This window comes from Scyliorhinus canicula, chromosome 1 (assembly GCF_902713615.1).
Source record: "Scyliorhinus canicula chromosome 1, sScyCan1.1, whole genome shotgun sequence".
In the NCBI taxonomy this organism is placed as follows: Eukaryota; Metazoa; Chordata; class Chondrichthyes; order Carcharhiniformes; family Scyliorhinidae; genus Scyliorhinus; species Scyliorhinus canicula.
The window spans coordinates 134,968,102-134,991,067 of record NC_052146.1 but is presented as its reverse complement, the minus strand read 5'-3'; the positions used below and the strand labels follow the sequence as shown (position 1 = coordinate 134,991,067).

The 22,966-nt window shown below is 48.1% G+C and overlaps 1 protein-coding gene across 4 annotated transcripts in view; it reads left to right on the top strand.

Annotated features, from left to right (window-relative positions):
• The first annotated feature begins 9,421 nt into the window (after nt 1-9,421).
• macf1a (microtubule actin crosslinking factor 1a) overlaps nt 9,422-22,966 on the top strand; it is an 837,043-nt gene continuing 823,498 nt past the window's right edge. Inside the window, exon 1 of one of the 4 annotated variants that reach the window (XM_038800586.1) lies at nt 9,422-9,909. In XM_038800586.1, the coding sequence (XP_038656514.1) occupies nt 9,747-9,909 (163 nt within the window). In that variant the 5' untranslated portion in view covers nt 9,422-9,746. The remainder of the gene's footprint in view (nt 9,910-22,966) is intronic. The other 3 variants (XM_038800577.1, XM_038800561.1, XM_038800568.1) reach the window with 3 other exon arrangements.

The window sequence follows — 22,966 nt, the reverse complement described above, 5'->3', positions numbered from 1 at the left end:
TGGTTGGGACCCTTAGGAAGCCTCAATGGTGCAACGCTTGGTCATATTCTTAGCACTTACTTTTGCTCTACATATCTTGCATTTCTGACAGTCAAATGCATCTGTAAAAGGATGTCAAGAGGCCCTTACTATTAACTCTTTACCACTCACTTTTATTTTTACTAACTCTAAATGCTTGTAATCCTTTTTTAAGAAGCACCCATTCCTATGTTGAAGGTTGTTCCTAAACAAAGGTACCATCAAAGACCACTGTGAATGCTCTCAAGTATCCTGGGGTGTAATGTAAAGGCTGGATTAATTCTGCTCGCTGTGAGGATACTTGGCAGCCTTCCAGAGCCAGGATGTTTACTGGAACATGAGGCACCAGATGTCCAGACTCAGGTGTTCTCATGTATCTTGCTGACTTTCCCAACTGCTTATCTTATCTATTAGACTTATTTACTTCACTGTATAAATATCAGGCCTTTTTGCTAGTTCGTTGTACTTCACCTCGGACCTGAGTCGCGACAGGTGCCAGAAGCTGAATCTTGCAGCCGCTGTCAACCCCGGGGTCCCCAACAAGAGATGGGTGTGAGATTCTTGTGTTATCTTCTTGTTTTGTATTCTTTTCATATTATATTCTTATTTGTATTCTTCTTTGCTAATAGATGAACTTCTGTTGTTGTTCTCTTAATTACATTGTGTCCAGAACATAATGAACCCTTGGAGCAATCCAATGCTGCGTGTGAGGTTTACTAGCACACAAAGCACCTTCTCGCCTCTCCCTGTTACCCAGCAAGTTCCCTTCATCATCCTCATAACTCCTCATTCCTCCTCTTTCTATAATTATTCAGGCTCCCCCGTGATCCTGGACCTAATTATCATATATGTTGGCACTCCTACTCCCCCAGTGTCGATGTGTCTATGTCCCTCCTTACTCTGGCCCCTCCTATTTTTGAAGGCAGCTAAATCCATGAGCCTAGCACTTCTACTCCATCTGATCCAACTCACAGCTCTATCATTGTACCCTTTGCCTCCCATGACCTTCCTTAAAACCCCGAGGATCAAATTCTTGAATTGATGGACCATGCCCTTTAGATATATCTCTCCATGGCGTCCGTTGCCCAGTGAGGCCTTCCGCTGTCCTACAGCAGAACCAATACATGCGTGACATGCTTACCCTTTCAACCAAGCCATGAGAATTGGCTTCCTTCCTAGAAAGTCCTTTTGAAATGCCCCAAAAGGTCTCGCTTCTTTCCCAGGACAGCCTCGCAGTCTTCACTGCTGGACCTGCCTCTCCTGTTCAGCCTCCACACAACTTGGCCTACTGGCACCTGGTCTTACTCAAGAGGTTAACATTTCTAAATAATCTCCAAGAAGACCAAGGCAGTGTTTACTCACTTCAGCGGACTGCAGCGGTTCAAGAAGGGAACTCACCGCCACCTTCTGAAGGGAAACGAGGGATGGGCAATAAATGCTGGCCTAACCAGCGATGCCCACATCCCTATATGAATTTTTAAAAAGTCGTGGAAGTCAAGCTCACCACTGATACACGGTCGTCAATGTGAACGTTGTAATTTCTGATTGGCGGGGAACTTGAATGGAAGGGGCACTTAGCTCTGAGGAGGTGGATATTTAGTGAGCATGCATGACTTACCGGCATTGCTCATCTGGAAGCAACATTAAAGTCCCAAGAACATCATTGCAATAAAATTCATCCCACTGTTGGGAAACTGTTTTTTAGACTCGCATTAAGTTCCGCCACCCCCAAGTTTCCCATTGCAGGTAGGCTTGGAAGATTCAGCCAGCATCCTGAGGCAAGGCGGGGCATCTGGGCTACCATCGATAGGGCTGGTGAGAACCCATATCACTTCCTTTGGGAATTGCCCACTGGTAAGTCAAAAGTTACTGTATTATTTTTATGTTTTTTTATTTTCCAAGTTATCTCATTTACTAATACAGGAATTTAGCATAGTAAAGTTTTTCAACTTTCAAGTATTTCAAATGAAAAGGGGAGAATTCCCCCAGATCAATGACCCAGGTGATGGGGCGGGGCAGTGAACCCCCCGCCCCCCGCAAAAGCTGCCAGCCAGAGGCGGTCATCTGTCTATGGCAGGCAGGGACTGGGTGGAGAGCATTGAATTCCTTCTTTAACTCTGCTTCTCTCAGCAGACGCTGCCAAACCTGCTGATGATTTCCAGCACTTTCTGCTTTTATTTGAGATTTTCAGCATCAGCGGAATTTTGCTCCTTTTAAATTGGGGGTTGGATTTGAATAAACTGGCAGCACGGTGGCACATTGGTTAGCACTTCTGCCTCATAGTGCTAGGTTCAATTCTGGCCTTGGGTGACTGTGTGGAGTTTGCACTTTCTCCCCGTGTCTGGGTGGGTTTCCTCCGGGTGCTCCAGTTTCCTCCCACAGACCAAAGATGTGCAGGTTAGGTGGATTGGCCATGATAAATTGCCCCTCAGTGTCCAAAAGGTTAGGTGTCGTTACTGGGTGGAAGTGTGGGTTTAAGTGGGATGCTCTCTCCAAGGGGTTGATGCAGATTCGATGGGCTGAATGGCCTCCTTCTGCACCGTAGGGATTCTATGATACCAGGAAGGAGTTCCACCTTAAACACAGGATACAGAATGTGCACACAGATGGCCGCACAGACAGGACCCAACATCACATTTATTAAATGCATGCATGCAGTCATGGCAACATTAAAATATTAGGTGATTTGAATATTCAAGGCTATATTTAATATTCACATTGTCACGTTTGCAGGCTTCCCAAGGATTTTCTTCATCTCCTGTTTCGATATAAAGAAGCCGTTTGAAGGCAATGTATCCATTTACACAACATTCTTGGGCCCATTATGATTAATATTTTAAAAAATATTTTTAAAAGGTTCGCAGCTTCGACTAACCACCACGTGGTTACTTTACCAATGACCCGGGAAACACATTTCAGCTTCTAATGAACCCGGTGGAAAAGCCGAATATTCCATCGTTTCCACCTGACGTTTTCTGTGGGAGGTTATTTTTTTCAGTGCAAGTTGCTGTCGTGATGTAAAATCATTGCGGGTGCGGTTTTAACATTGTACAGAAAAACGCTGCGAGACTGGCACATCTTCCACGTTTGCTGCTGGAATCGAAAGGGAACTTGTGGGTCCCCGAGGAGGAATACATGAGGAGAAAAGCCGCCATCTCACGCCAGCGCCAATGTTTGACTCGCCTGGTTTCCCATTCTCCTCACTCGTGCGCGGTTTATTAGAATGGATGAGCAGCCTGCAGGCCGGCAATAAAGCAGCAGGGAGGAAGGAGAGCACACAGAGATAGACACACATATGGACACACACTCACACTGGTACATGGACACCCATACAAATGAGGATATGCATACAGGCTCATAGAAACTGACTCAGATGCAGACTCAGGGGCAGCACAATTGCTCCACAGCTCCAGGGTCCCAGGTTCGATTCCCGGCTTGCGTCACTCTGTGCGGAGTCTGCACCTCCTCCCCGTGTGTGTGTGTGGGTTTCCTCCGGGTGCTTCGGTTTCCTCCCACTGTCCAAAGATGTGCAGGTTAGGTGGATTGGCCATGATAAATTGCCCTTAGTGTCCACAATTGCCCTTAGTGTTGGGTGGGGTTACTGGGTTTTTGGGATAGGGTGGAGGTGTTGACTGTGGGTAGGGTGCTCTTTCCAAGAGCCGGTGCAGACTCGATGGGCCAAATGACCTCCTGCACTGTAAATTCTATGTCAGGTATGCACAGTGACGCCAACATCTATAGATATAGATAAAAGGCACAAAGATACAGACAAATCTAGGCACGCTCAGATATAGCTGCAGCGCACGCACATAGTCACAGAGGTTGATGGCGACACACATTGGTACAGATGTCACGGTGAGAACGGCAATTTCAAAACCGACAGCTCCCCATTGTGGGATCTAACAGCTGGAAAATCTCAGCAGATCTGCCAGCATCTGTGCAGAGAGGTCGGAGCTAATGTTTCGAGTCCACACGATGAGAAGGAAAAAGGAGCACTTTATCAAGTACAGGAGGAGCAAATCAATGGAGGCATTAGTGGAGTACAGAAAGTGCAGGATGGAGCTTAAGAAAGCAATTAGGAAAGCAAAGAGGGGATATGAGAAAGCTTAGGCTGGTAAAAGTAGGGAACATCCCAATATATTCTATAAGTATATCAATAGGTGGGGCCCATTAGGGACCAAGGGGAAAATTTGTGGGTGGAGTCAAGGACATTGGTAGTTGTTGGACGAATACTTCACATCTGTCTTCACACAAGAGAATGAGGACGTAGCTATGGAACTCGGGGAGAATGAGTTTTTGAGCAAATTGTCATTAAGGAGTGACAAGATATTGGCGGTTTTGGCAGGCTTAATAGTGGACAAATCTCCAGTTCTGGATGAATTGTGTCCCAGGATGCTACGAGAAGCAAGGGAGGAGTTTGCAAGAGCTCTGAGACAAATTTTTAATTCCTCTCTGGCCACGGGGCAGGTGCCAGAGGGTGAGAGAAAGGTTGCAGAGCTAAGCCAGGGAACTACAGACCAATGAGTCTCATGTCAGTGGTAGGGAAACTATTGGAGAAAATTCTGAAGGAGAGAATCTATCTCCACTTGGAGACACAAGGTTTGAATAGGGATAGTCAGCATGGCTTTGTCATAGGAAAGTCATGTCTTCCAAATTTGATAGAATTTTTTGAGCACGTGACTAAGTGTGTAGATGAGGGTGTGCAGTTGATGCAGTTCCCACAAAGCCTTCGACAAGGTCCCACATGGGAGACTCATAAAGAAGGCAAATGCACATGATACGGTGGATTCAAAATTAGCTTAGCGGTAGGAGACAGAAGGTGATGACAGCTGACTGCTTTAGTGACTGGAAGCCAGTGTCCAGTGGCGTACCACAGGAATCTGTGCTGGGCCCCTTATTATTCATAATTTATATAAAATATGTAGCTGACTATGTAGGGGGTAGGATCAGTAAATTTGAGGATGACACAAAGATTGGCCAGGTGGTTAACAGTGATGTTGAATGTCTTGAGTTACGGGAAGCTATAGACAGGATGGTCAAATGGGCAGGAAAGTGGCAGCTGGAATTTAACCCTGAAAAGTGTGCGGTCATACACTTTGGAAGGATTAATTTGACAAGGAAGTGTTCAATGAATGGCCTGACACTGGGAGTTCTGACAAACAAAGGGACATTGGCGTGTTTTTCCATAGATTTCTGAAAGCAGAAGGGCAGGTTAATAGGCTGATGATAAAGGCACATGGGACACTTGCCTTTATCCACTGAGGCATAGATTACAAAAGCAGGGAAGTCATGTTGGAGTCGTATAGAACTTTTGTGAGGCCACGGTAGCGCAATTGTTAGCACTGTTGCTCCACAGCACCAGCGACCCGGGTTTAATTCCCGGCTTGGGTCACTGTCCATGCAGAGTCTCTACTTTCTCCCCGTGTCTGCGTGGGTTTCCTCCAGGTGCTCCGGATTCCTCCCACAAATCCCAAAAGATGTGTTTGTTAAGTAAATTGGACATTCTGAATTCTCCCTCAGTGTACTCGAACAGACGCTGTGGTGTGACAACCACGGGATTTTCACAGTAACTTCATTGCAGGGTTAATGTAAGCCTACTTGTGACACTAATAAAGATTATTATTGTCAGAATGGTCAGTTACGAGGGACACAAGTTCAAGGTAAGGGGCAGGAGGTTTGGGGGGAATTTGAGGAACAACATCTTTACCCAGAGGGTGGTGATGGTCAGGAATGCACAGCCTGGGAGGGTGGTAGAGATGGGTTGCCTCACATCCTTTAAAAAGTACCCGGATGAACACTTGGCACGTCATAACATTCAAGGCTATGGACCAACTGCTGGCAAATGAGATTACATAGGCATGTCAGATGTCTTTCATGCATCCGTGCAGATTTGATGGGCCAAAGGGCCTCTTCTGCACTGTATCATTTTGTCATTCTGTGAGTCTGGATGACTCTTTGTCAGAGCAAACAAGAGTGTCTCCAGACAAATGGATTTTAAAGTTGTTTCAATCTTTCTAGTAATTTTGCATTTCCTTCCATTCACACTCATTAATCAGCAGCACCAATAATGTGCATCTCCCTTATGCACCCTGAACACTGACGCATGGCCCCCTGAGGCACTTCACAAAAAGATAATCAGAAAAAAGTCAAATAACCAATTGGGGATGAGGAGAAAAGACAAAAGGGGCAGAATCCTCTCAGCCCGGGGCTGGGCCGGAGAATCCCTGCGACCAGCGCGAATCACGCCATGCTGCCCCGATGTTGGGACGCAATTCTCCGCAGAGAATCGCTGCCATTGGCGCCAGCGTGGTTGGCGCGGCGCTGGTCGGGGGCCGCTCTACGCGACCCCCCCCCTCGCCGATTCTCAACCCGGGATGGGCCGAGCGACTGTCACAAAAAACCCAAGTCCCGCCGGCGCCGTTCACACCTGCTCTCAGCCGGTGGGACCTCGGCATGGAAGGGTCCGGGGGCAGCCTGTGCGGGGGTGGGGGGATCGACCCCTGGGGTGATGCTCTGATGTGGCCTGGCCCACGATCGGGGCCCACCAATCTGCGGTCCGGCCTCTCTGGCTGGGGACCTCCTTTCTTCCACGCCGGCCCCTCTAGCCCTGCGCCATGTTGAGTCGGGGCCGGCGTGGAGAAGGGAGCCACTCCGCATGCGCGCGTTGGCGCAGGTGCCACTGTGCATGCGCGCGTTGGCGCCAGCGCCACTGCATATGCGCGGACCCCGTGGCACTCAGTTCACGCCAGGATCAGCAGCTGGAGCGGCATGGGCCGCTCCAGTGCCGTGCTGGCCCCCTGTAGAGGCCAGAATTGCTAATCCTGATGCTGTGTTGACACTGTCGAGAAACGCAACGGAGTATCCGACAGCGTCAACACTTAGCCTCAGGATCACAGAATCCCGCCCAAGGTTTGGTCAAAGGTAATTGATGGGGGAAATCACAAAGAAAAAAGGGGACTGGAAAAGGTGCAGGTGTGGGAGGGACTGCTATGTGTTCAGGGCCCAGATAGCTGAGGACTCAGCTGCCAGTACTGGAGTGGGTCACAGGGAAATTAGAGTGTACAAGAGGCCAAAGTTATAGAATGAATGAAAATCGCTTATTGTCACAAGTAGGCTTCAATGAAGTTACTGTGAAAAGCCCCTAGCTGACACATTCCGGCACCTGTTCAGGGAGGCTGGTACGGGAATTGAACTGTGCCGCTGGCCTGCCTTGGTCTGATTTAAAAGCCAGCTATTTAGCCCAGTGTGCTAAACCAGCCCCTATCCATAGAGCTCTTGGAGTGTCGGAGTTGTCCAGAGATCCAGAAGAACGATATCCTTGGATAATTAAATTTTTTTTGAAGTTGAGGTCTTGGGGGAATTGGTCTATGTAAGGAGTTTAAATACATGATGCCGCTGTCCATCCTGAATCAGCACAGTCTGTAAATCGGTTAGAAGGCTCATTGTTACCAGGAAAATATTCTTATTGATGCTATTGTCCTAATCAAATAATAGGAATACCATTCACATTTTTGGACAACATTTTTCTAAATGTGTGATATTTTAATATCTTCAAATATCATTATAGGGGGGATGGTGACATGGTAATAATGTCACTGAACTCCTAATCCAGTAGGCCCAGGCTAAAGCTCTGAGGAGGTGGATTCAAATCTCCCAGGCAGCTGGTGGAATTTAAATTCAATTAATAAAATCTGGAATTGAAAGTTAATCTCAGTAATGGTGACTGTGAAACGATCATTGAATGGTGTAAAAAAAAAAGAACCATCTGGTTTGAAATCTGTCATCCTTACTCAGTCTGGCCTACAGGTGACTCCAGACCCGCAGCAATGTGAGTTGTCTCTGGACTGCCTCCCAAATGCCCGGTTCAAGGGCAATTGGAGATGGGCAATAGCCAGCGAAGCACAGGATAAAGAGCAAACCATGATATTGGTTTGTAGTGGCGCTGGAATACAGCACGAGAGATTGGGCTGTGGGATCTGCCTGTGTACTAAGTATGCAGTATGCTCCAGTGATGCCTCAGTTCACTGCTCGGAATGTTACATTGGAGCAATCATTTGCAGAGTTGATTTTGCTGCAGCACGGTAGCATTGTGGATAGCACAATCGTTTCACGGCTCCAGGGTCCCAAGTTCGATTCCGGCTTGGGCCACTGTCTGTGCGGAGTCTTCACATCCTCCCCGTGTGTGCGTGGGTTTCCTCTGGGTGCTCGGTTTCCTCCCACAGTCTAAAGATGTGCAAGTTAGGTGGATTGGACATGATAAATTGCCCATAGTGTCCAAAATTGCCCTTAGTGTTGGGTGGGGTTACTGGGTTATGGGGATAGGGTGGAGGTGTTAACCCGGTGCAGACTCGATGGGCCGAATGGCCTCCTTCTGCACTGTAAATTCTATGATCTATGATTCACACATAAATTCCCCAATATCTCTGCGGATCCAGCTCCATTCATTGGCTGGGGTGGGGTGTGGGGTGGGAGGGGCTTGCTGGAACCTTACGTCGCTTTCACCTCACCAGACCAGATGAGGATGAGAGGAGCCCAGGGTCAGAATGTAAATCAAATCATCAAATGTAATGAGAAACTGTCACACCGTCAAAAAGATGAACAGTCAAACCCACAGAGTCCCTGCTCACCTTCCTGCTTTTTCTTGGGGTGGGTGGTGGGCGCTTGTTTGTAGAGAGAGGGCTGTGTTCTGGAGAATCATAGAGTTTACAGTGCAGAAGGAGGCCATTCGGCCCATCGAGGCTCTTGGAAAGAGCACCCTACAGAATGTGTCTGTTAACGTGACTTTTCTTAATCCACGTGCAGGAGGGAATTCCACATTTTATATAATGTTTTTAAGTGAATTATTTACAACATGGGATGTGTGGGTGGGTGGGGGGTGTGACTAAAAAGAGCAGCCCATTTGGGAAAACATAAACCAGGTCCAGAGATGATTGAAAACCATTGAAAAATATGATTGAAAGTTTATATTTAATCTGAATTGATCTGATCGGAATCAATTGGGCAAAAATGTAATTAAAATATATTCACATAAATAAAAATGTAGATGTAGATTTAAAATCCAGCATTCGATCCTTCACTGGGGATGCTGACTGGGGATTCTTTTATTGCACTGAACATTCATTTCGTAAAATCCAAAGCAGGCGATGTGAAATGATTTGGTAGAGCCTGGACCAATCCGGGTTGTGTGGAGACAGAGGGACCAGTGGAAGGTGAGGGATGCGCGGAGATAATCCATCTTTTTTCTTGCAGTTGGCAGCAACCTGCCTTTTGCTCCCTCACACCGCGAGTTGGAAAAGCTGAGCGCGTTGGGCGGGAGGGGGGACACACACGCGCCAGGATCCCCACCCCCCACCCCAAAAGGCAAATCAGAAATCCTGCCGGCACTGCTTTCATCTTGACGCCGTGCTGGGCAACCAGAGGCAGCGTGTTGGACGGCTGATGCTGGAGGATACACGTTTGCACGGCGGGATTGACTATTCTGAGAGAATATATTGCAATCGGCGGTTATTTAGTGACAGCCATTGCAGAGTCACAGGTCAGCACAGTGTTCAGGGAAAAACAACTGGTCACACCAGCCGGGGTTAAAACCCGTCAACATTGAAAAGAAACGGTGGCACTCCCTTTCTTTTACACATTAGTCAGTCAAGTATTGCTGTTTTCTCGCATCTTTGTGTGGGAGAGGGGGAGAGAGAGCGAGAGGAAGGAGACCACGTCCTCCCTGCCTCCTGATGTCTTCCTCAGATGAAGAGAGTGTGAGCGAAAGGTCGGGAAGTCTGTCCCCGTGTCCGGGGGACACGTTACCCTGGAATCTGTCCAAACATCAGCGATCCAAACGGCAAAGCCAGGAGTCGGTGCTGGATCCCGCAGAGAGAGCCGTGGTCAGAGTCGCCGGTAAGCAATCTCTTTGAACAGGGTGAGGATGTGGGGTCGAGAGGTACTCGAGCCGAAAACTCTCAATCCGCCCCAGGCGCTAAATATTATGGGCCAAATGCCACCTTCGTATCCTGAAGGCATTGGGGGGGGGGGGGGGGGGGGGGGATTAAATTATGTGCAGAATATAAAATTACCCCCAGCAACAAAAATGCCCCGAATACCAGCCAGTCGAATTGTGGATTATTTCCTTATGAATGGTCTAATTCACATTCTGAATGACCAGACCATGGGATTGGAGTGTGAGAGAAAAATATTTCAGTCAGAAATGTGAACAAACGGGGTCGGGTCAGTGTTTGTATTTTATTGCTTAAGCAGCACCCCCTCCCCCTGGCCTGACGATCAGGATGGATCCCAAGAGCTCGGTCCCTTTCCGCCCCCGAATGGAGAAAGACCAGTGAGACACCAGAAAGCAGGGGATCCACACTTCCGATAGCAACAGTGCTGGTTAATCGTCAGTCCCAGCGCAGGGCAGGAGAGAGAGGGCAGATTACAAGGTTGCAGCTGGAGTTTCTTTCCGTCAAACCCTTTTTAAAAATTACAAATTCTGCTTGTAATGTCATTCGACGACAACCAACGTGGGTGGCGGCGCCCAATTCCCCCCCACCCCCCCACTTTTCATGACCCAGAATATGTGGTCTCGGTTGCCATGGCTCCGTCCGCCGAGGAGTCGTTCGCGTTCCTAATTGTGCGTCTGAAGTGTTACAAATGAAACACCCGCCATCAATCCCGATACTACCATCTTCCCCAACACGGAGGCGGGGCACACATGATTTAACGTTAGCATCTCGACTTTATCTTCTAACAAGCAATCTGATGTACCAGTTACTTCTCAATATGTGAACTGAAGTACATCGATTCGGATCTATATAATAGCTGGTGTTTCTGGTTGAGAACACAAAAGCTATTTCACTGTATGAAACAATGTATGAAAAACAGCCAGTAGCCCCTCTGGTGAGATTCCCTTTTATACAGAGGCGTGTCACATGCTTAGGATATTAAAAAAATAAAATCATCAAGTTGTAATCGTGATAAATTAAAACACCACTCAGCAAAGCCAAACCACGAAGAACACAGCTGTTGGTTATGGTGTAAAACACCCATTAATCGTGAACAATAAAAAAAAATCAATAATCCCTAAATTGTGAAACACCAGCTAGAAGCCTCCATTCTGGATATTTTTACGCCTCTTGGGTGTGTCTAATGAAAAACTGCAAGCAATCCTGAAAAATTAATCGCCAACTATCAATTCTTAAAACGCAACGCAACCCTAAAAATACCACTAGTCTTCGTAAAATACTGACATCGTCCAATAATCCCGAGGGGAAAAAACTATAACTAGCAATATTCATCTTTGAAAAACCTGTTCCAAATAGAAATTTGTTTGGTAATGGTGACATTCAGAGAACCAGTCATGTCAAATTGCTATTTGTCTAACAAATTAAATATCAGCCTATTATTTTGCAATCTATAACATCAATATTTTATCATTATAAAAAAACTAATTATCTTCCAATGTAAAAGGCCAGCCAGTCATGTAATATAAATAAGAGTCAATAAACCTGTAATTAAAAAATACTAGTCAATGATCCTGTAATATAATGAAAAATTAATAATCCTGCAGTAAAAATGAGCCAATAATCCTTTAATTCAAAACAACCAACCTGTAACCTGTAATATCAAACATTAGCTAATATGTGTGTAATGTAAGAGAACAGCCTGCAATATAAAATGTAACCAATATTCTCATCATATAAAATACCAGTCAATAATCCTGGGATCAGAGAATGGTTACAGCATAGAAGGAGGCCATTTGGTCCATCATGCCTATGCAGGGTTTCTATAAAAGCAATTTAGCTGATCCAGCTTCAATGCCCTTTCCACACAGCCCTGCAATTTATTTATCTTTGGGTAATTATTCAATTCCCTTTTGAAAGCCACAATTTCAACTGCCTCCAGCTCAGCCATTCCCTTCCAGATCCTAACCACTCGTTCTGCAAATTATGAACCCTACGCACCCAAATCCAGATTATTAAGAAATGCAGTGATCATAGTACCAACTCTTGGGAAACTTCACAATACACCTTCAGTTAGTCTGAAAACCAATCATTCACGACTACTCACTTTTCTATCATTTAGCCAACTTGGAATCCACGCTGCCACTGTCCCTTTTGTTAACATGCCTCGTCTGAGAAGCCTGTTATGTAGCAGTTTATCAAGCACCTTTTGGAAGTCTGTGTATGCTACATCAACCCTCTCTGTTAGTTCATCAAAAAACTCAATCAAATTAGTTACATATCAATTATCCTCTAAAAGACCAATCAATACTCCAGCAATATCAAACACTAGCTAATTCAAAATAGTTCAAACACTAGCCAATAATCTAACCAAAGACCAAAAAATACAAACACACTACAAATCACCAGCCAATAATCCTGTAATGTAAAACACCAGTCAGTAACCATGGAACATAAATAATTAACCAATATTCCTGTAATACAAAAAGCAGAATAACCATGTAAATCATTAGCTATCAATCTTGCAATATGTGCAATCCTGCCATATCAAACAATCGCCAGTAATCCTGGAATTGAATACAGGAATTCTGCTTAATAAAACACCAGCCAATAATTATGTGATATAAAAAAGGTATGTTAACCAGAAGATTATGGTACTGGATTGATAATAGAAAACTTGTGGGCCAGCACTAAATAAATGACCATCAAAGATGCTGCATTGTCATAAAAACCCAAACGATTCACTAATTTGCAAATGAATCTGTTGAATTTTGAATTATAAAAGGGTCATGCTTATGATTTAGATGTGTGATCAAGAAATTCAGATTTAAAAAAATAAATAAAACCAAAGGGGATCAGGGGTTATGGGGAGAAGGGAGGAGAATGGGGATGAAAAACAGATCAGCCATGATTGAATGGCGTAGCAGACTTGATGGGCTGAGTGGCCTAATTCTGATCCTATGTCTTATAGTCTTATGGTCTTATAAATTAGAATGAGGAAATAATCCACTAATTTTCTTTCACTCTTATTATGTCTGTCTCCCGATCCCTGGGCAGTGACGTGTTTCTTATTGTCTGTAATCAAAGTTTTTTTTATGTGTGCAATGTGTGTTCTTACTCTGAGAATGTTTGTCCGAATTTAAATAATTTCCAGCAACATGTTTTTTTGTGAACCTAAAGATAAAGAAGTTGATTTATTATCATACGAGAGGTTATCATGCAATGCCTCGCACGTAGTGTGGGGTTCCCCCACCCACCCCGGCAACATGTTTCACGGTCGTGGAGATGGCTGGCCACTGGCAGTGGTGTGATCTTCTGGTCCTGCCACTGTCAACGGGTTTTCCCATTGTTTGCACCGTCCGCTGGGAACAACTGGAAAATTTCAGCCATACTATCACACACAAAGAATAGATGCAGATGAGGAAAAAAACCAATATAATTACACATTGGAATTAGTTCAGTCTTTTGCATAGCAGGCCTGCAGTTTCTCAGCTGAACTGACACTGTAGCAGTCGAGTAAAATCAGAGGATTCTCAGTAAGCTGTAGGACGTGCTGTAGTTGAATTGTCAGACGGTCGGTTTACAGATGAACTTTAAAGTGGAGCAGGTTTGCGGGGGGGGGGGGGGGGGGGGGTGGCGGAGATTCCTTCTCCCTCTTACAAGGTGTAGCTGTTTTACCTTACCTGTGTTGTCTTGCAGCTGGTTCAAATGCTTTAATTCTCTCCTGGTGTTTCTCCGAATCGCACAGCTTCTGCTGTAACATTTTAAAGCAGGTGCAAACATGGCTGCCTTAACAATGTGACCTATGCAAGTCCAAAGACTTGCCCAAATAAGCCAGCAGATTGCACCAATACACATGGTGGCCTTTCATGCTTTGAGTGTGTTGAGTTGGAGGAAGCGACCAAAGAGGAGTGTAAGGAAACAACAGGTTTACTGATGTAGAATGAAAACTCTATGTAGGGACGCGTGATCAGCCCACACTTGGGCCGGGGTTTTTCTATCTTGATTTGCTCTCCTACTGATGAGGGAGCTCCAGTCCTCAGCGGGAAAACTCATACTAAAATCGACGTGGCCCCGTGGGTCTCATGTAGGTTACAACAGTGTGTGTTACAATGAAGGACCATCACAATACAATGAAACGTTGATGAAACTAATTTCATATTTGTCTAACACCCATTGAGTTCATTATCTTTACTGTCCATGGTGAGGCTGCAGGGAGATGGATTTGCTGGTATCACGCACCTAGTTGTTTACCATTCACTATTAACTAAAGACTTGAGAATTTTATTTTAATGAGGCTTTTGCTCGATTTTCAGGTACTGTCTGGAACTGACATTGTCCAAAAAGGCACATTATGCGTTATCTCAGAAACTGCTGCACCCATTTAGAAAAAACAGCTTTCAAATGTGTAATACCTTCATGTTTGTAGTGGGTATGACACCCCTCTGAACTGTTTCATTGGTGTGTGCTGCCCGGTGTAGGTTGTTGACCTTTGTTCCGCACTGGAGGTTAGTCCTCCTGGTCGCACTCCTGGAGCTTACAGCCTCCGCCACCTCATCCCAGGCAGCGCTGGTTGCCCTGTGTCTGACCCTCCGAGCGTTCCTTTGCAGCGAGAAGCCCGTGGGGCCTCGTAAAGTGAACCAATTTACATTGAATAACGTTGCCGACCACACTGGGCCGAGCATCGGGAAGCTCGCAGCTGTTCCTACCCGCTATCACACTTTCTGGAGAATCGCACCCTATGTGTCATTTTGGGCAGATTTGGCAGGATGTTTCGTGCTGGTTCTCATGGTGAGATAGCAACTTGTATTCACTCTCACTTAGTGCAAATAAACGAGCCCCCACATGAAACTCGCCATTCCTGGCTCCCTCGCCATTGATTGGCCTGATTCGCACCTCAACTGCTAACCACTAACAAGGGGGAGCTGGGACCTCCGGTGGCGGCCATGGAGTGAGTGGTCGCACACAGGGCAGCTCCGGCTCAAATCCGTCGTTTTTGTGTTCTTTTTACCAATCTATCAAGGCCAACTCATGCCTCATTTCTTCATAGTTCCTTTATTAAGATTCAGCACCCGAGTCTCAGAATCAACGACTTCACTCTCTATCTTGATAAAAAATTCTATCAGGTTATGGTCGCTCATCCCCAAGGGGTCTCCTACAGCCACATTGGCAATAACTCCCTTCTCATTACACAGTACCCAGTCTAAGATGGCCTGCTCTCTAGTTGATTCCTCCACATGTTGGTCAAGAAAACATCCCGTATACACTTCAGGAATTTCTCCTCTATGGCATTGTGGCTAATTTGATGTGCCCAATCTATATGAAGATTAAAAACACCCATGATCACTGATTTTCCTTTGTTACATGCATCTCTAATTTTTTGTTTAATGCCATTTCTAACCTCATCACTGCAGTTTGGAGGTCGATATATGACACCCACTAATGTTTTTTGTCCATTGGTATTTCTCAACTCTACCCATGCAGATTCCACATTGTCAGAGCAAATATCCTTTCTCACAACTGTGTTAATTTCCTCTTTAACCAGCAGTGCCACGCCACTACCTTTTCTTTTACACCTGTCCTTCCTAAATACTGAAAACCCTGGGACATTCAGTTCCCATCCCTGTTCACCCTGCAGCCGTGTCTCTGTAATCCCAGGTATAGCATACCCATCAAAACCCAAGTGAAAGACCTGACTAACCCAGCCCTTCCTAAGCCTCCCCTGATCCTTCACCCTCAAGTGTGTCTCCTGCAGCATCACCACATCAGCCTTCAAACATTTCAGGTGTGCAAGCACCCTCGCTTCTTCACTGGGCCTCCCAATCCCCTCACGTTCCACGTAACTATCCAAACAAGGGGTCTCTTTCCACCCCCCCACCCCACCCCCTCCCTTCCTATCCACCATCATCATAACTCCGAGCCCTGCCCACTGAGACTGACCCGCCCCGTCCATTGTTGATATTGCACCCCATCCCCCCTCCCAGAATCCCCCCCGACACCTCCTCTCGAAGAAGCCTCACCCAGTATCATTCCCCCCGCCCCTTCACACCTCCTAGGCCCATTGAAACCTGCTCGCCAGGCTCCAATGTCCACAGCCCATCCCCCCACCACACCTCCGTTCACTAGCTGACTTAGGTTTGCTAGTTTGGTCCCCTGTCCAGGCCTTCCCTCCCCTCCCTCCAGTCCTAGGAAAAACAATCAAACGTGCACATCTCAGAAAAAAACGTTGTTACAAAGAACAACAGTAAAACAATTAACCTCTATAACAGCATGAAGTAAAAACATAAATCAAAACTACATTCTCCTAACTCCTCTTCCACAGTCCACCTCTTCAGTCCCATTCTTCACTTCTGCCCCAATCCTTCTGCCTTCACAAACGCCTCTGCCGCCTCCACCATCTTAAAATAGAAGTCTCTGGAGTTGTAGGTCACCCTCAGCTTTGTTGGATACACCACGCCAAACCACACCCCACTGCTGTACAATGCTGTCTTCACTCAGCCAAAAGCCGCTTGCCGCTTTGCCAGTTCCACAATCAAGTCCCAATAAATGCAAACACCAACACCAGCCCACTGCACCTCCCGCTTCTGCTTTGCCCAGTTGAAGACCTCCTTCATGTGGTACCTGTGAAAACAGACGATCACTACCCTTGGCGGTTCGTTCTGCTTCGGCCTCAGCGACCGATAAGCCCGGTCCAGTTCATACCGAGGGGGTTCCTCTCCCTACCCCACCAGTTGCCCCAACATCTTAGCAAAGTATTCTGTCAGCCTCAGGCCCTCCACCCCCTCAGGTGGGCCCACAAACCTCAATTATGCCGTCTCAAGCGGTTCTCCATATCCTCCAGCTTTGCTCGCAGCCCTTTATTGGCCTCAACCACCCTCGGCAGCTCATCCCCCATTGAGCTGAGCTGATCGCTGTGCAGCGACATGGATTCCACTCCCTTCATCTTCTCGCTCTGCTCCCTCACCTCAGCCAATGTCTTCGCCACAGCCACCTTCACCGGGCAATTGCCTCCTCCACCAACACCTTCAGTGCCATTGCCATCTCCTTTCTCAGCACCTCCATATGTTTCGCAAACTGTTTCTCCAACTCCAAGGACATCACCTTAGTCATCTTCTCTGCCGTAAGCAGTGCGGCCCCACCCAGTGGCCCGGCCTCCGCCATCTTGCCAGCCCCCAGGCTGGCCCTCTCACTTGATGGTGAACCCTCACTCTCTCCCTTCCTCACTGCTGTTTTCCTTTGCCTCTTTGACATTCTTTATAGCTTCCTACACCCAATCATTCACAAATTGCTCCCAGGACTGGACATAAAAATTTCCCAAAATATGCCTCAAGCAGGAGCCACCCAACATGCGATGCCCCCTCTACATGCCAACCCAGTCCAACCCAGATGGAGTGGTTGATGTCGTTTATCAAAGAGGAGTTTCGTCTCCCCATGTTTGCGTGGGTTTCGCCCCCAAAACCCAAAGATGTGCAGGATAGGTGGATTGGCCACGCTAAATTGCCCTTAATTGGAAAAAATGAATTGGGTACTCTAAATTTACTTTACAAAAGAGGAGTATCGGCAACAAAGAAAGGAGATGCAGGAAGACCGAGCGAAGACCATTAAAGGAGTGGTTGCACCCCTGGAAGGCTTCATGGAGAGAGCTGAAGAGTGCTTGGAGGCACAGTGGTTGCAGATCCAGGAGATGGAGAGGGGCGTATCTGACCACAGTGATAAGGTGGGACTCCTGGGGGACCTTCACAAGTCATTAAGAGCAAAGGTAGATGAGCAGGAGAACAGATCCAGAAGGCAGAACCTGTGTATTGTTGGGCTGCCTGAAGATGTGGAAGGCATGAGTGCCACGAGATACGTCTCGAGGATGTTGGCAGGGCTGGTGGCAGAGGAGGTGCTGGGGAAGGCCCCAGAGGTGGACAGAGTGCACAGACCCCTCAGGCAGAAGCCAAGTGCGGGGGAGGCACCACAGGCGGTAATTGTGAGGCTTCACAGGTTTGTGGAGAAAAAGAAGAGCCTGCGGTGGGCCAGGGAGAAACGGAACTGCGAGTGGGACGGGAACAAGTTCCAAATGTATTGAGACATTGGAGCGAAGCTGGCGAGAAGCTATGCTGGGTTTAACAAGGCCAAGGCGTCTCTCTATCAATGGCAGATGATGTTCAGGGTGCTGTGCCCTGCGAAACTGTGAGTGACCTTTGAAGGCCGGGGGTATTATTTTTGAAACCCCAAAGGAGGTTCTTGGGGGAACTTCATTGTGGTAATAATTTGTTAAGTGGTAATAGCTTTCAAGGGGGCAACTGCACCCCCCCCCCCCTCCCCACCCCCCACCCCCACCCTCCGGTCGCCGCCTGTGGTGGTGTTTATGTTTTGGAGGAGGTGACCTGTGATTTTGGATCTGTCTGTGTTTGAGTGGGGGAGGGGAGGTCCACAGGGAACCGTCTACTTCGGGCAGGAGTTGCCACACTGGCAGGTAATGCTGGTGAACAGAAGTGAGGGGGAAAATGGCTGCTGGGATTGGTCGAGGTGGGGTGGGGAGATGGGGAGGGGGATGTGACATGGCAGTGTTAGAGGAGAAGCGTGGTCATGGACAGAGAGCTAAGTTGAAGCTCCAGCCGTTTTGGGTGGGGCTGGTTTAGGGTGAAATTAAAGCGGACAGAATCAGTACGGGAGGATGACGGACAGTAGAGGGGAACGGAGACGCGAGCCTCCGATTAGACTCATAGCATGGAACGTGCGGGGGCTGACTGGGCCGGTGAAGAGATAAGAACATGAGAACTAGGACTAGGAGCAGGAGTAGGCCATCTGACCCTTCGGGCCTGCTCCGCCATTCAATGAGATCATGGCTAATCTTTTGTGGACTCAGCTCCACTTTCCGGCCCGAACACCATAACCCTTTATTCCTTTATTCTCCAAAAAACTATCTATCTTTATCTCAACTGCTTCACTGGGCAGGGAATTCCATAGAATCACAACCCTTTGGGTGAAGAAGTTCCTCCTCAGCTCAGGCGTAAACAGATCTCGGGTCTTTGCGCACTTGAGATGCTTGAAGGCGGGGGTGGTGATTTTTGTGGTGAACCGTGAGGTGTTGGTTGGGAGGGAGGGGGTGGAGTATGCAGGAATCGTAATTTCGGACCATGCGCCACCCTAGCTGGAGGTTTAATTAGCTCGAGCAGGAACCAAGGCCGGGATGCAGGATAGGCCCGGGACTGTTAGCTGACAGGGGGTTCTGCGATAAGGTGCGGTCAGTGATTAAGGACTATGTAGAGCTGAACCAAATTGAGGAGATATCAGCGGGTGCATCTTGGGAAGCATTGAAGGCGGTGGTTTGGGGGAGATTATCTTGTTAAAGGTGGATGGAGATCAGAAGAGGAAAGAGAAGTATGGACGATTATTTGATGAGATAGTCGAGGTGGACAGGAAATATTCGAGGGACCCCACCATGGAGGGATTGACAATGTGAAAGAAATTACAGGGGCAGTTCGATAGGCTGACGATGGGAAGGGGTGTTGGGCAGCTACGGAGGGCGAGAGGGGTGCAGTATGAATGTGGAGAGAAGGCGAGTTGCATGGTAGCCTATCAGCTACGGAGGTAGGCCACGTCCAGAGAAATCCTGAGGATACGGTCAGGAAAGGGGGAGGTAGTATCGGAGCCAGGGAGGCGTTTAGTGAGTATTATGAGAAATTGTATAGGGCCAATCTGGGGGATGAAGAAGGGGATATGGGCGGTTTTTAGATGTGTTGGAATTCCCACGGCTGGATGAGGAGAGGAGGCAGGTGCTAGAGGAGTCTCTAGGGCTGAGGGAGGTGATGGATAGCATAAGGCGGATGAAGTCAGGAAAGGCCCCGGGGCAGGATTGTTACCGGGCGGAATTTTATAAGGGGTTTGCAGGGGAGCTGGCACCACACCTACTGGGGGCATTTAGCGAGATGCTGGAGAAGCGGGAGCTGCTGGAGACAAAGACACAGGCGACTAATATGCTAATACCAAAGAAAGGGAAGGACCCACTAGAGTGTGGGTCACACAGGCCTATATCTCTTGAATACAGACATGAAAATGTTGGCTAAGTTAGTGGCGGAGAAAATGGAAGGATGCATTCCGGGGGTGGTTGCAGTGGATCAAACGGGCTTCGTGAAGGGCAGGCCACTCTCGAGTAATATAAGGTGGCTATCATGACCCTGTCAAAAGGACAGGAGCCGGAGGAAGTGGTGCCTATGGACGCGGAGGAGCTGCGTGAGAGGGTAGAGCTCCCGAAGGGAAGCAAATTTAGCACGGAAGGTGTGGAAAGGATTTCCCAGGCTGCTGAAGTATGCCCTAGTGGTAGGGTTGCTGCTTCCGGATGCGAAGAGGAGGGTAGGATTGGGGCCATATACGGGTGGCTGGGGGTGCAGGGGGGAGCACAAGTGGCGAGGATCAAGGACAAAATGGGAGGAGGAGTTGTGGGGGGGAAGATAGGTTGTGGAGTGAGGTGCTACGCAGGGTAAATTCGATTTCCTCATGTGCGAGGATGAGTTTGATGCAGTTTAAGGTGATACACAGTGTGCACATGACTTGGGTGAGGATGAGTGGGTTCTTCCAGGAGGTGGCAGACGAGTGTGAGAACGAACCACATACAGATATTCTGGGGAGGTGAGAAGTTGGAGCGATCCTAGGAGAGGGTGTTCAGGATTCCAGCACAGATTGTGGGTGTAGAGGCCGGGCCGGACCCTATGGTGGTGATTTTTGGGGTATCAGAAATGCCGGAGCTGGACTTTCCGGTGGCGGCCATGGTGTGAATGGTCGCACATTTGGCAGCACCCGCTCATGGTGGTTTTTTTCCAGATATTTTCCCCATTTGTAGGGTGGATGTTTTGTGGAAAAAAGATGTAGGATTGACTGGAGGAAAGTTTGACTCCACTGGTGGAGCTGATGGATGGATCCACGGACTAGGAGTAGGTCAATAAGAAGGGATCAGTTGGAGCAAGAGAATCTTTGTGCGCCACAGGTCAAGATGGCGGAGGGTAAAGGGTCTGCCTTGTCTGCCCAATGATCGACGGAGCACATTGTGGACTTCTTAAATGAGAAGTGTAGCCAACAGAGGAGGGAAGCCCAGGAGGACTGAGCTGAGGTGGTGGAACCGTTAAAAATGGGAATTGACCTCGTGGAGCAGAGGCTATAGTCCCAGGGCCAGGCTATTCGGAAAGTGGAGGAGGCGGTGGGGAGGACGAGGAGCAGCTATCCTCGTTGGCGGCTCAAGTGGGTCTGATGTGGAGATCCAGAAGCGGTTGAAGGAGAAGGTGGAGTACCTGGAGAATCGCTCCCGGAGACAGAATCTAAGAATCATGAGGCATCAAGGGAGCGAACACTGGCACATATGTAGCCAGGATGCTGGAGAGGTTGATGGGGAAGGGGGCCTTTGACCAGTCCCTGGAGGACGATTGAGCGCTCAGGGCGCTGATGAGGAAGCAGCAGGTGAATGAACCACCGAGGGCAATGGTGGTGCAGCTTCACTGGTTCCCGGACAAGGAGAAGATACTGGGATGGGCGAGGCAGACGAGGAGATACACCCGGGAGGGGAGTGAGCTTCGGGTGTACCAGGACCTGGGTGCGGACCTGGCGAAGAGGAGAGCCGGGTTTAATCGGGTGAAGGGGGTGAAGTTTGGGATACCCGGCTCGCCTCTGGGTACAGCCGAGATCACTATTTTGGAACACCAGAGGAGGCGATGAAGATTTAAGAGACAATGGTCTGGCAGGAGAAGGACAACATTGATCTGTGGAAGAGGTGTGAGGAGATCGGTGCTTTTTCTGTCCATTTTTTCTTGTATCTTTTTTCTCGTTTGTAGATTGTTGGAGAACTTTTCTCCTTCAAGATGTTTTGTTGCGTTGAGAGTGAGTGCACCTTTTTTCTTGTTTCATTGTTGTTTATGAGGTGTGTGATTGGGGAGGGGAGAATCAGCAGGGGGGTGGTTAGGAGGCTCAGGCGCCTTGGGTGGGGCCTGCCAGGATACCTGGGTGGCCTAGTTAATGGGAGCGCAGTGGGGGGTGATCAAGTAGTTAGTGAAGCAGAGGGGGATGGGGTTGTTGTTTTGTTCGGGGGAAAGGGGGGAGCTGCTGAAAAAGGTGTTGTTGCTGTCTCATAGCATGGGAGGGATTGGTGATGGTGGCCATCCAAGGGTGAACCTGGAGGGTCGCGTGGCATGGACCAGGGGCTGGCCTAAGAAGGGGTATGGTTGATCGGCAGGAGAAAGGGGGCGGGCTAGTAGAATGTAAGGGGGCTGAATGGGCCAGTTAAACGGTCGTGTGTTTTCACGCACCTGAGGAGCTTGAAGGTGGACGTGGCCTTTTTACAAGAAAAACACTTGAAGATCGGGTTGGCGCTGGAGATGGGGAATATAGTAGCAGATTCGGGAGGAGGTTGTGATGCTTAGTGGGAAGCTGGAGGGGATGCTAGTGGTCCTGTTAAACATTTATGCCCCAAATTGGGATGATGTAGAGTTTATGAGGGAAGACCCCAGACCTGGACTCGCACCGGTTGATTATGGGGAGAGAGTTTAACATGGTCATTGCTCCAGGGTTGGACCGGTCGAGCTCAAGGTCAGAGAGGGTTTCGGCGATGGCGAAGGAGCTGAAGGGTTCATGGAGCGCATTGGGGTGGGGGGTGGCCCTGTGGAGGTTTGGGAGGCCGAGGGCAAAGGAGTTTTCATACTTCTCCCATGTGCACATGGTATACTCTCGGATTGATCCGAGTCCATATCCCTATGAGGAAAGGGGGCTGGAGACCCCGGGATTGCCCAAGGAGAGAGCAGTGACCGACATGATGTCGGCCTGTGCCAGAAAAGTGAGGATCCACTGTCCTTTCACTCAGAAGACCTGTTTCAAATGAGTTGTTGATGTCCCACAGAATTATCCTTCACTCTATTGACCACATGTCCATTGTTTCACATGATCACCATCTGATGAGGCCGAGCCATCTGGAGCGATACCCCCCCACCAAAGAACACCTGGGTAGAGTGCTCCGAGGTGAACACCGCTGA